At 39.9% G+C, this 13503-nt stretch overlaps 2 protein-coding genes across 7 annotated transcripts in view; one reads left to right on the top strand and one right to left on the bottom strand.

Annotated features, from left to right (window-relative positions):
• Positions 1 to 731: 731 nt before the first annotated feature.
• Positions 732 to 3583, top strand: MRPL57 (mitochondrial ribosomal protein L57). Of its 3 annotated transcripts, none has more exons than XM_063127069.1 (2): positions 732 to 816; positions 3160 to 3583. In XM_063127069.1, exon 2 carries the CDS (start codon positions 3162 to 3164, stop codon positions 3468 to 3470), a length of 309 nt encoding a protein of 102 aa, XP_062983139.1. In that variant the 5' UTR covers positions 732 to 816; positions 3160 to 3161; the 3' UTR covers positions 3471 to 3583. The 3 variants fall into 3 exon arrangements, with proteins under 3 accessions (XP_062983139.1, XP_062983141.1, XP_062983140.1); XM_063127071.1 differs by having other exon boundaries at positions 789 to 809; XM_063127070.1 differs by lacking the exon at positions 732 to 816 and adding an exon at positions 1158 to 1180.
• Positions 3584 to 5902: 2319 nt separating this feature from the next.
• Positions 5903 to 13503, bottom strand: part of ZDHHC20 (zinc finger DHHC-type palmitoyltransferase 20) — a 55988-nt gene continuing 48387 nt past the window's right edge. For 2 of the 4 annotated variants that reach the window (XM_063127067.1, XM_063127068.1), the window contains 4 exons: positions 12970 to 13059; positions 12399 to 12514; positions 12114 to 12195; positions 5903 to 10029 (listed from right to left, as the gene is read on the bottom strand). In XM_063127067.1, the coding sequence (XP_062983137.1) occupies positions 12158 to 12195; positions 12399 to 12514; positions 12970 to 13059 (244 nt within the window). In that variant the 3' untranslated portion in view covers positions 5903 to 10029; positions 12114 to 12157. Of the gene's footprint in view, positions 10030 to 12113; positions 12196 to 12394; positions 13060 to 13503 lie in introns of those variants that run through there. The other 2 variants (XM_063127064.1, XM_063127065.1) reach the window with 1 other exon arrangement.

The raw sequence follows: 13503 nt of genomic DNA, 5'->3' as shown, positions 1-13503 counted from the left end.
CAGCATGCATCTGGTACCCAGAGATGAAGATGATGCTATTACTGCTACTACATTTATATCCCGCCTTTCCCTCAAGGCAGCTTACAATGGTCCTTCTCTTAATTTTACACTCACAACAACCTTATGAGGTGAGGTAAGGTAAGCTGAAAGTCAGCGACTGGAGGTTTTATTATTTTATCTATTTACAGCATTTATGCACCATCTTTTAGACAAAAAGGCACCTTTCTATATAACTATCGTGTCCGAACAATAATTGTTATAACTACGCTCTATGAATCCCTCCACTCCCTACAAAAAGCCAGTATAAATATCTCATGCTCTCCACGTTGTACTTTAAAGAGAACGGACTACACACCCTGCCCCAGGAAAGAAGCAGAAGACAAAAGGAGACCATTTCGATCACCCACACCCAAGATATCACCCGTGTTCACAGGAAGTAACTGTTACACACGACCATTCGCTAACACGGAAAACAACTCCCACCCCGCCTGTGAAAAGGTGAGAGAAACCGACGACCGTACCCGGAGAAGCGACCCTTTGAAGTCACCCCTCGTTCCCACTTCGAGAAAGTCCTCACGGACTTTTCCTTCCAGCAACCGCCGCTTTTCTCTCACAGCGCCCCGCCGCGAGCTTTGAATCCCCCGCGACGGCGAGTCCCGATTGGTCGCAACGAAACGGGCCCTCCCCTTCACTCCTGGCTCTGTGAATTTGAGCTCTCGCGAGAGCCGAGACTTATGGCTCCGAGCCCAACCAACTCAGCTGCGCCATTTTGTGTCCCTGAAGTCCGCTGAGGCGATCCAGAGTCGACGGTGTTCGGTGAGTTCACAAGGAGCGGGAAATGTTCTGAGATAACTGCGAAGTCAAAGGGCGGTGGGCTCTGGTAACCCCTTTCCCTTCGTTTAAGTAGCACGAGGAAGACCTCAGTCAAGGACTTGCTTTGAGCCTCTTCCCTGCAGCCCGCTGGACCAGTGGCCGGCAGGAGCAAAAGGCAGCTGATTCCAGCCATGCGTGGTCTGTCTCCTTTCTCCCGTGTAGACTCCCGTGGGGGCTCCGCTAGTGTGTTGTGCAGAGCGACCTTATGTACCTTCATATGGAAGTGAGGAGACCGGAGGAGGCAAAGGGAACATCAGGGCCTGCTCCATTTGGAGCAGGTAGCCAGAACCATTCCATCAGCCCTGCTGTCAGTCTGCTTAATTTTTTCCTCTTCCCTCCACATCCCGTTTTCCTTCCGCGTCGAGTCTTTTTAGATTGTAAACCTACAGGCAGAGGCTGTCTTTTTGTTGTTGATTGATTGTAAGCCACTTAGATAAAAAATATATTTAATAAATAAGTTTTGTATACTTATAGATATCTTTTATATTGCCTTTGAATAAAAATTCTTAGGGTGGTTTAAATAAAAGTAAAGTAAAGGGTGCATTAAATAGATCCAAGCCATGGGATTCCTAGTTAAGGGTAATTTACACATACAAGGGAAAAGATGGGATCTTTTAATCCTATCTTTTGCACTCGATGGCCTTATAGGCCCCTTCCAACTCTACTTAACTATGATTCTATGAGTTTAGTGTGTCCTCTTGCTTGAGAATATAAAAAGTATGTTCTGGATCAGACAAACACCTACATAATTCAAGCATTTGTTGGAATAATTTCAGCTACTGCTGTGCATTAATTAGTTCGCCTGTTAGAAACTGGTAGTTTTATAGCAATGTAGTTTGTTTTTATAGCAGTGTGGGTTTTGATTTATGCTTCTCCAAGTGTTCTTGGATGTTCAGCCTTGCTGAGTGTGTTCACATGATCATTTGATTAGGTATAGCTTCTTAATGCTGTCCAACTGCCCTTATTTTCCAGCATCTGTCCATAGTAAAACATTACCCCATTTTTGAGTTTGGCACTAAGAGCGAGTCAGTGGCTGCTTTTGGTCAACACAGTAAGGCCACTTCATGGATGGATGACTAAAGGAAAAAATCTTTATTTTTAATTTTTATTGGAAATATACTTGTAGCGTCACATCAAAATACAATTCACATAAAATGACATAGAATTTTTGTTGTTGTTAAACAGCTTTGCTAAAGATTCATACATCTTAATAGCTGAACAGGAAATAGAATTTGTAAATCTTTATTGTTCTAAGATTTCAAGTACCAATAGCTTAAAACAGAGAGATCTCATTCAATACTGAATAACATGTTCAGCTGATACAGGCATGGTGAGCATCTAATAAGCTTTTGCATTATTAAATCAGCACATTTATACCTTTTTGTGTAGAAATTATCTCAGGACTAATATTATCTGCTGTCTCATGTATTAGGACCCATGGTCTTCATTACCTTGTTATTAAACATTCCTGAAAAACTAGTACCTACAAAAAGGTTTACACATACACCTTTCAGACTAGATACAATCACACCTGTTCATTACTCAAAATATTTTTTTTTGCCCTAAGTGATAGGATTTTAACTTAGTATTTTCTCTTTGGATATCATCTAGGTCAACTTGACTGTTATTTCTATGGCACTTATTGTGAACCTTTATCTTCCCTTTAATGCAATTACTACTTTTTACTTATTTACATTTTCAAATTCTTAATTATTTATGATTAAACATTTGGTATTCGCATCTCATAATAAGCTATCATCCAATATTGTTTTAAGATAGGTGGAATAGCATTTTTCAGTGGTTTTACTAGCAAGCCCAATAAATCAAACTTTGCTAGTTCCTAAAAATGTAGGACAGTAGGAGACTTTAACCCGTTGCCCCCACCCCCACCCCATGGTCCCAATCTGGATTGCGTGCCCATTTACTTCAACAGAAGATTCCCACCCCCAAGACAAATAGGCATGAGCTGCAAAGGGTTAAAGCACCCCTATCCTAATGCCAGGATCTCAATCAAGTGTATGGGCCCCATGCCTACAATTTACTTTTAAAGAGCCATTCACTCAATTGTGTATATGCTGTCACATCTAATTTGGCGCTTTCAGTAATCCCTTGTCCAGATTCCTATGTCAATTACTAGAAGTTAGTTTTTCTAATTCATCACCACCAGTGCTTTGAGCGCATCTTTCTGGGCTCTGGCTGCTAAATTGTTGCTAGCAGAATACTAACTTGTTGCTTTTAATCAAATAATATTCAAGTAGTCAAAGTTAATTTTGTTTATTCGAAAAGGTATGTTTCTGACTATTGTGCTGCTTCGGAACAAAATTCCTGGGAGACAATGGATTGGTAAACACAGGCGACCAAGGTTCGTTTCCTCTCAAATGAAGTCTAATATGATTCGAAGACTGGAAATTGAAGCTGAAAATGAGTATTGGCTGAGCCAGCCATACATGACGGAAGAGCAGGACTATCGTCATAATGAAGAACGCAGACATGCAACACGGCAAGCGCTCTTGGCTGAAAAAATATCTAAGTTTCCTGAACACAAGTATGCTACAGAACATCTAGACCATCTTAACGTGACCAAGAAATGGACGTAGATTGACATTTCAAGTAAACTGCTTGCATGTAGTTGACTATTTACATCTGCTGACTGTGGCGAACGTCAGTTATAACAAGGTCTTGTAAATAAATGCATTGATCTTCAAGTTTATCCCTTACCGAATCAGTTTTGTTAGTGCCTACCCTTTCCTATTAAATTATGCATGCTCTTTTTCTTGCAAAGCTGTAGCAATAGTACTGTGTTTGGAAAGGATTGCCCTCTCTTCAGGCGGGGAAAGAAAAAAGGATGTCCGTTGCTCTTGTCATGGGGTTTGCTCCAGAGGCAGCTGCAGTTAAGAGGCAGTATCCACAAATGACCTCTATTTATTTTATTCACTACATTTATATACCACTCCATAGCTGAAGCTCTCTGGGCGGTTTACAAAAGTTGAAAACAGTAAACATTAAAAATATACAAAATTTTAAACCATCAAAAACATAAAAACAACAGTATAAAGTGGTATGACAATATTATAAACTGGCACTGGGGCTTTTCCAAGAAACCCGTCATGCCAACAATTTGGTTAAGACATTCATATATATATTACACAGTAACCGCGTTCGGATGACACAATAGTCAACCATGTGTTAAGTGTCAACTCCACGGTTGACTATTTAGGTGGTACTCCCCACATGGTTGAGTATTGCCCATCCCCACCCCCTCTCTGCCTTTCCCACCGAATGGCAGTGCTGGTTCCCATGAGAATCATTCAGACAACACGATAATCTAAGCATATATTTCTTTCAAATGTAGGTGTAAAGACCTATAGCGGTAACTGCAGGCAAAGTTATACTGGGAATGCTCACTTTCTATATCTTCACTATATGGATTAGGACCCTAGCACGGGCAAAAGGGAAGCTTTAATCCTTTGTCCTCTGCTTGTGCTGTGGTCCCAATCTGGTCCCCCCCATGCCTCCAATTTGCATTGCTAAAAAAAAAGCATCCAGTTGAAATTAAACTGGAAGCAAAGGGTTATAGTCCCTACCCACCACTCTTACGTTCCTGATACATATGAGGTTCCATGAGTTTACTTTTGTGTAAAAAACAACAAGCCACATACTTAAAATAACATGCAGGTTGACCCTCATAATTTGGGAGGGGATGGAATGTACAGGGTGAAGGAGCAAAAAGATCAGGGCCTCAAACCATTTTACTGAAAGCAGAAATGTAGCACAAGGGCTCCAATCGTTGCTCTATTCAGTGGGGTGGGTGGGTGGGTTTGCACATCATTTAAAGCCATGACTTACAGTAACTTATTTTGAAAATAGGCTTGTTATCCCCCACACGACCAGACAAATAAGCTACTGTGCCCTTGCCCCTCTTTCCTCTACAGCCTTCCTGCTTGGCTGGGATAGTATCCCAGCATCCTTTGCATTGGAAACCAAATCATGGTGCCCCCTGCACTGCTATGTCACCTGCATCGCTCCGATTGGCCTGTCTCACACTAGGGGCATATTCTTCATTTTCCTGCCATTATTGTTAGCTCCTTTTCCACTCCACACCACCTCACCCAACCAGGCTCAATTCTCAAGGCTCCATCCCCCCAACTCCCAGCTGGTTTTCAAAGCCGTTCCCATATCCCTGCGAGTGTGCACAAAAATTGGGGGCTCCAAATCCATGAAAGTTTGCTAGAATGGGATGAATTTTTATATACAGCATCTCCTCATGGGGAGAATCCAAATGCTCTACTGGTTAATTTTGTGACTTTCCTTTTTCATGGAAAAATGATCAGAAAAGAAAAAAAATGCAGGCTGTAACTCCACAGAACTTTGGAGGACTGGAGCAAAAATTCATTTCTTTCATAGGTTACTAAAGCCATTAACTCCTAATAACTTTTCTCACTTTAGTAGGTCACTTACGCTAGCTCAATATATTTTATGTTAGTAGTAGTGTTGAATTGGATAGTCTGTGCTGGTAATTGGAAAGATTTCAGGAACACAGAAAGGGAAAGTGAGTTTTGATCTGTGACAAAGGTGGATGTTTGAGTCTTGTGGGGTTGCCTTGGTAATGAAGGGTTACAAAAGTACCGAGGACTCTCATTAGCCAATTAGTACCTGGTACAGCATTGCTTGATTGCATTAGGAAGTGGAAATGTGATGAAGGATTCCCAGGCCAGCTGACAGAACCTGAAAAATTCATCCTGTCCTAAACTGTTAGCTGTTGTCAGCAAACACTTACAGGCAAAATGGAGACCTCTGAGCCAAGGTATGGAGACTTAAATTGGAGGTGCAGCTGCTGCAACATCTTCCCTCTGCATTCTTTCTTCTTTTAAAATCAGACCTGCGCTCACATAAAGAGCCCAAATTTAAAGCCTTTCTTCCCAAGCGATGTCACTCTTATACCAATACCAAAAAAAAAAAATTTTTTTTTTAAAAGGAATGGTATCTTTATTGCCACCACTGATTAGAAATGTAGTTCACAACAGCCAGCTTATTTCCAATGTATTTATTTATTTAGCTTCTTTTGCATTCATTGTGTCATAATCTGTTAATGTATCACCACTTTGGCAAGGAAGTGCTTAAAGATGATGCATTATTTTTCTTGAACAGGAGTTATAATTAAGACATGAATGGAAGTCTGTACTTTGATATACAAAATACTCAACATGACCTAAAATTATTACGTTGATGGAAAATACACATGAAAGATATTACAAGGTGCAGTTAAAAATATGAAAATTTCAGGCAAAGTGATTTGTTATTCTTCTATCTTTATTTATAAAATTCCATTTAAAAAGTCACTTTGAATTATTAAACTATTAATGGCAATATGTTTTATTTGTGCATAGGAATATTCCTATCTGCAACGTAATAGATGCATCATTCACATTATATATCCTCTAAATAACCTCATACCAATTTGAATGTGAAAACTTGCAAGTTTACTTTTAGTACAATGAAATAACTATATTTATGTAAAATACTTGCATACACTTTTGTCATAAATACAGTGCAATGTATCTGACATACCCACTGGCAAACACACAGGTTGTGGCAACCCTAGATAAATTAAGGGCACCACTTTTATGGCCATGTAATTTACACTTGGGAGTGGACAGAAGTTCTGCAGTGAACAGATGCAGTGGACAGAAGTTCTGTTATACACTACAACCTGCAATCCTAAACCATGTACTTGTAAATTATCTCCACTGAAATCACTAGGACTTCCAGGTAAAATTAGGATTGAGGTAAAAAAAGGGCTGCAATCCTTAAACCACTTACCCTAAAGTTTTCCTGGTATAATTCTAGAAGTCCTCAGAATGGCAACATAATGTAACCTACACATCTGATATAATTTCCTAATTCTTTGGTACCATGAAAGAAGATCCTGATGCTATCTTAACATGTGACCAAGTTATGAGCCATTCATCTCACTGCTGAAGGATCTTCCCAAACTCATTTATTTTGTAAACATGGTTAGACTTTTCCTACAATTTACAAGATTCAAGTAATGTCTGGAAAACATATATTGGATAGTAAGACTAACTGAAAACATGTTTTTCAACACAGATGGCAAAGGTTGCATTGTTAGGTAGCTAAGATCTAACTTCACATTGTATATTACAGTTGGCATCATTTTATGAAAAGATGCTTGGATCATCTTGACTGACTGACTTATTCAATCATAGGAGATATCAATTGTTAGTGCATTAGTTCTATAGCGAAAGATGGAAATTTGGTTTTAAAAAGTCCTGTTTTTAGACTTTTTTTTAGTAGTTACAAGTTCTTGGTGTAAGAAACCACAATAATAGAAAATACTTTTTTCTTTACACTTCTCACCCCCAAGCTGCAACATAAATTGTAACTCATAAATGCAGCCAGCAAGTACCTTAATAAAATCAGAACTCAAAAAAGACTGGTAAGGGACTTCCCACAGCAGCAAGGAATGTAACTGTGCTTGCAGGATGCAAGATTTATTTACTAGTATTAAAAACATGTGCATACAGTAAATTGTTTCTAAGTTCCTCAAATCACCAGCAAAATGCTTTGATGAGAAGGCATTGAAATAAAACTTGTGAGCATATCTTTCAGTATAATCAACAAACATTACACAGTATATTCTTTGGTACAATTTTGTGATACTGGTAAGATACTCGCATATTAAATACATTTTAGACACTGAACAAGTTCTTCTGATCCAATATACAGACAGTTTCACAAGTAATTGATAGGACCTTTTCAAAGTGGTTTAAGGACTGCAGAATAATCTAAAATACAAAGCATTGACACATTTTTAAGTTACCCCCATAGCAACAATGAAAAAGGAATGCATTATCAGAAATATGTGGACACCCAATATTCGTGTAAGTGCAGATGGGCCTTTATTCCTATGTACACTTTACAAGAGAACCCTGTCACCATTCATTTCATGTATGCTGCGTGTTTATTAACATACTGCAAGAAGAAATCTGCTTTAATTGAGTTATTGACAAATACCACTGATATGTGCATGATTTGGCATAGGTATTCAGAAACGACAAACAAGGCATTGCACTTGCCTCAAAATTTAAGGGGCAGAGGATTTGTAGCTAGCTGGAATTGTGGGGTCATAGGTACTCAATCAGCAGACTCACTGTCTATTCATCCCCATTTAACCTAGAGAAGCTACCTGAAAGAGCTCTTGTGCCACATAAAGCTTCCTTCCCCCTTGCACTCACATTGATAGGCACGGGCCCAAATCCCATTATCTGACTAAAGGAACAGGGGTTAATGTTAGCATTGAAAGTCCTGAGCCTGATCATACATTTATAGCACAGAAGAGCATAGGACTCAGTGCTTTGTGATTGGATAGGCACAAAGGCAGCATAAGCTATTTTAGCTTTTCCCTCTTTTACAAACCAGCCCAGGACAGCTGACTATAAAATATGTAACACTTTTTGCAAACTATGAAGTTACTTTGTCTATAAGCCCTCTTCTCCCACCCCCATTATGTTGCCTAGGATTTGCAGAGTGGGGCAAATTTCTTTTGTATGCGTCACACATAATAGAATTTAAACCAAGATACTTTGAGATGTTTTTATGGAACTTCAACAGGCTTTGAGCCGTCAATACTCAGTTTATGATAGGGGATTAAAATGTACACATCAAGACAGAATGATGCGCAATCACCTCCATTCAACCAAGGAGGAACATCATAGCTCTGCCAGTCTGTTCCTTGGAGTAGAGGTACCAGCGCTCTGCTTGAAGGACGGGTTGGTGGATGGAGAGAGAAGGAGAGGAAGCCTTATGCACATTCTGCTCTTGGCTGGACATTTATGAGTCAAGAATAAAGAACCTTACAGCCCTTAGTGAACTGATCGAGTTGAAGCCACCACAGTTATTCGTAGTATTTCTGGAATTACTTGTTCAGATAGCCATTTGTGTCTAAAGGACAAGACTCGATTCCAAGGGTCAGTGTGGACATTGGAGAAAGGGAGAAAGACAGAGAGAGTAAGGTCTTGGACAAGAAATCAGGTACAGTAGAGAACAAGATTCTCTTTCTTCCTTTGGTGCCTTCTTTCCCACCTTACTCAAGGAATGTTCCCATAAAGATCCTTGTGAAATCCAGCCCCACAAAAAAAGTACGTAATCTGCTTCCTTTCTCTTAAAGAAAAGGAAGCAGATGATCCCTGGACTTGGTCTGAAAGAAGACTTGAACAATCAGCTGGCTTCAGAAAGGATTTTAAATTGGGATTACCAGTCAAAACAAATTAGAAAGAATATTCAGGTAAAAATTTCTAGGATGGGAGGCGAAGAAGTCATGTTAATGAAGTATATTCCTGATATGACTTAGATTAAACATATTTAAAGGAAATTAAAAGGTTCTCTTTAAAAATATATTAAAAGAACAGAAGAAAAAATTAATTCTCCAGACTAATGTACCAAGCTGCCAGTGGGGACTAATTCTGAAGCAAACAAACAAATGAGAAACCTTGCTTGTCTGAGTCTGCATTGCAACAAAGCAAGCCTGAAGGAAGAGAACTTCAATATCAGAGGGGACTAAAAAGCCAGGGTGATAGGTTGCTTGGTTAGTAACACCTACCAATAACACTTGTTATCTGATAATGGAGGTGGAGAAAGCAAAATCGCACCATACCACTAGTCCACCAGATGATGTTTGAGCCACACATAACTCGACTGTGCAGTACCAATGGCCAAATGCAATGGTCATATAGCATACTTACTTCCCTCCCCCACCCAACCTTCCTCCTATAGACTTGCTATGAAAGTAACTCCTGTTTGACACTGGCATGGCATTGCCTCTCATGTGAACTTTGCAGAATCGGTCCCCTCCAGTGGAGTGCAGTTGGAATGCATAGTTTCTGCACTTCTAGAGTCTTGCACACCCTTGCAGGGCATTTGGCCCTTGTAGCGGCTTAAGTCCATGTTGCAAAAACGCACATCAAGAATCTTAAGGCATCAGACTTCCTGTTCTGCAAGTGCTTATAAGCATCCAGTGGATACCATCAAGGGTTTCATTTTTCATATCCTGTTAACATGCTGGCACTGTTCCATTGATATATCAGTGTCTTCCTTAGAAAATTAAGTAATATCCAAGCACAAATGTATTGTAGAAACCTATTTGGAAAACAAATTCAATTAGTGTAATATCGCATAAAGTTAGGTAGAGATAGGAAAAATACAAGGCTGAACTATCATTCAAAATCTCTGCATTTTCCATGTACTGAAACACACAAAGGACATGTACTGCCACTTGTTTTCCACACTCTTAGCCTCAATCAGCTTTGCCTTGGCAAACTAGCAATTGCATTACAAACTAATTTCTGTCTAGACAGAAGCTGCTTCTACTCTTCAATTAAACACTTGGCAAATAAGAGTCTTCTCATTTGGTCTCCCCAAGGGTACTTGCAGCTTTCTGAAATCTGCTTTGTGCTTTCGAGATAGCCGTACTATCAGTGATATGTCATGTCTACCACCAGTGCTTTGCGATGTCTCAACTAGCTTAGAAAACCCTTCCCCCTAATCCTAGATGTGTGGAAATTTATTGTGGTCATTCAATGCTAAGTCAGAAGCACTGTGCACAGTGCATTTGGTGACAGGCACTGACTGAGTTTGCACGATAAGACAACCTTGTCGGGGGAAATTTATCCACAGAAGACCCCTGGAGTGAAAAAGAAAACTGGACTTGGCATTAAGCTTCACACAGGTGTTGCTCATTAGTGCTGGAACTATAAGGGTCGAAAATCAGGAAAGAATTTCTTGCATCATCCCTTAATTGAATTATTGGATGATGAAACTGTGTGCAATACTGTGTATGAAATTGTATATAAAGCTGTACAAATGATATGGTGGTGGATGCTGGTCAGTGATGTTGTGTATGCTGGATGTGTTTTGTATAGAAACGTTATACGTATATGCCTCAGTAAAATCTTTGCTGAAGAAAACCTTACGTGGTGTGAGTATTTTTCTTTCGGAGGGAAGGCACTCAGAAACCAAGCAGGAGTGTCAAATGCTGAAAAGCTGCTGCTTAATCTCTGCTAAGCAATCCTAACAAACCTATCATGGGCAACAAGCCACCCTAACAACCCATAGCTTGTTCTAGGGGTTTTTCAACCCACAATAGTTTGGTGTGTCATCTGAACCTGGCACTGCCAACCCATCATAGCTTACGAGCATCAGTGAGCGAGCCACTTTACAAGAGAGGCAGAAACCCTTTAGTAAGAGCGGCAGTGATCTCGCCCATGAACAAGTGAAAGTCCCTCCAGCAGTGCCGAACTGGCACGTTGAAGCGGCTGTCACTCCTTCACTAACCCGTTTTTTAAAAAACAAATAAATCCCTGGTGACAGTTGCATAAATAGGGGCTGATTCCCCCCCCCCCAGCTCTGATAATATGCGCAAATGTCCTTTTTTAACAACAACAACAACAACAACAACATTATTGTTGGGTTTTTCTGTCCAAAATATATAGGCTTGCCTTGTCTGATACCTTGTATGTTTCAGCTGTCAAACATATAAAGTAATTTAGCAGTATAGGCTGATTCGACAGCTTTTGACAGTTGACAGGTGGGGGAAGGGGTCAAGATCACCCCCTTAGCCATTTGATCCCCAGGTTTTTAGGTATTGCCTTGACCCTTTGGGGTGCCCTGCTTCAAATCCCCATACGCACATGGCTATATTTGACAGCTGTCAAAGGTTGTCGTGGTTAGTGCGACTGGGAGGTAAAAGTGGGTGGCGTATAGCTCAATCACGTGCCAGGCCCACCGTTAGTTATTCTGATGACAACCCACACTGCATGGCTTATTCACCAAAATGGGTTGCCATGTTGTTCAAATTCACCCACTGTCTTTTTCCTGTCTTTTGGGGGCTGTACTACAGAATTAAAAACAGGTGCCTGGTCTAAGAGCTTATCATATTAAATCTATGCTTAATATGGGTAACAGCAGATTCTGGTGAGTACTAAGGCAGTGATTGGCAGAGGAAAATCAAGCATCTTCTGTGTTTAACCATAGATCACAATATCTTCCACTCCTTAATTGCCATGTTCTTGCCTTTAAACAGTGCTACTTAACTCTAGGCTTTATATTTCTGATGCATCATCCACATTTCTTTTTCCTTTAAGGTTTTTGAAATGAGAACAATGTTACGTCATAGTCTTGCAAAGTCACTATTAATTTCTATTTCTGAGCAGAAGTTATCTTACCTTTTCCCTCCAACCACTGAGAGGGATGGACACTGAAATCAGGATCAGCTCTCCAACGAAACTATAATATGTTTTTTTATACCTTAAATGAAAGAAAAGACCAGGGTATAAAGTACATATGCCTCATATGATAGAAATAGTAGGGGATAAACAATTATGCTAGTACCTATGTTACCTTATATTACTTTGTATAAGATAAACTTGTTCATGTTTAAATCAAAAATCAGAATATTGAAATTCTGTTCTGTAACAAGCTATTAGAATCAATTGATTAATGTTCAATACCTGATTTAGCATTTTCATCTTCTGAACCGGCTTCCACCCACTGGTTTTCATTGGCCAGCAATCGATTTTGAGACTCACTGAGTGGCCTAGTAGGAAATGGCTGACTGGGACCAGAGCTGAAAAGAGGAATTGTGGTCAGAGGTTGGATTCTACCATACCAAGGGTTTACCCTTGAAATTCTTCCTTAAATAAACTCTGGAAAATTACACAATATAAACTAATATTGCTTACAGCCAGTTCAGACATAACAAACTAGGGTTCATTTAATACGAAGATACTGGCACGAGCCTCGGATTTGCACACTCTCCCTCCCCTTCACACACGAGGGGAGGAGATTTGAAGTTTCTGTTCCTGGTTAGCAACAAACTCCAAACCTCCTCCCCTTCCCCATGAATGGGAGGTGGCTACATGCAAACCTGAGGTTTCGATGTTCAATGACGAATCATGGATTGAGAGAAAGAAGAATCTGAATTTTATTTCAATGGACTTCAATGTGCGCTTTCCGTCACTTCCCTGAAAAGATGGAGTAAGATAAACAAAAGCAAAATGCAAGTGGGACAAAACCCCACACCTTTTGGCAGGTTCATTTTGGCTTGAAACAGTAAGTTGCTCTGGATCCATAATCACTAGACGTGTTGGAAAGTTACAGCCATCTCCTAAGCTGCAAAATAAGATAAACATGACATGGTTAATACATCATTAGCATGCTAACTATTAAAAATTAACAGTGAGTTTAAAAAGAACTATGCAACGTGGGAGAAATGGACTTAGCCCATTCAAACAAACCAAGTAAATATAGATACTAGATCGCCCTGTAGGGAGCTTTAGTTGATCAGAAAGTAGAGGCATGGCTTGAATAGAAGAAGGCAAGTCTCTTTTTCAGTGCTGAAGGGTACACTACAAATGTTGCAGGGAACAGGCAATTTTAGCTGCATATAATCTGCGCATAATTTTTATAAACACCATGCAAGCAAAATGCGTACTTGTTCATTAACACACTCGTCCTTTCTCTTCAGATGTGACAACCTCCACTTGGACGATGCAGAATGCAGGAGATCAAAATTTATAGAAACTTAGGCTTAAGCAAGTCCTTGCCCTTCAGATA

Source organism: Elgaria multicarinata, chromosome 5 (assembly GCF_023053635.1).
Source record: "Elgaria multicarinata webbii isolate HBS135686 ecotype San Diego chromosome 5, rElgMul1.1.pri, whole genome shotgun sequence".
In the NCBI taxonomy this organism is placed as follows: domain Eukaryota; kingdom Metazoa; phylum Chordata; class Lepidosauria; order Squamata; family Anguidae; genus Elgaria; species Elgaria multicarinata.
This window is presented reverse-complemented; position numbering and strand designations above follow the sequence as displayed.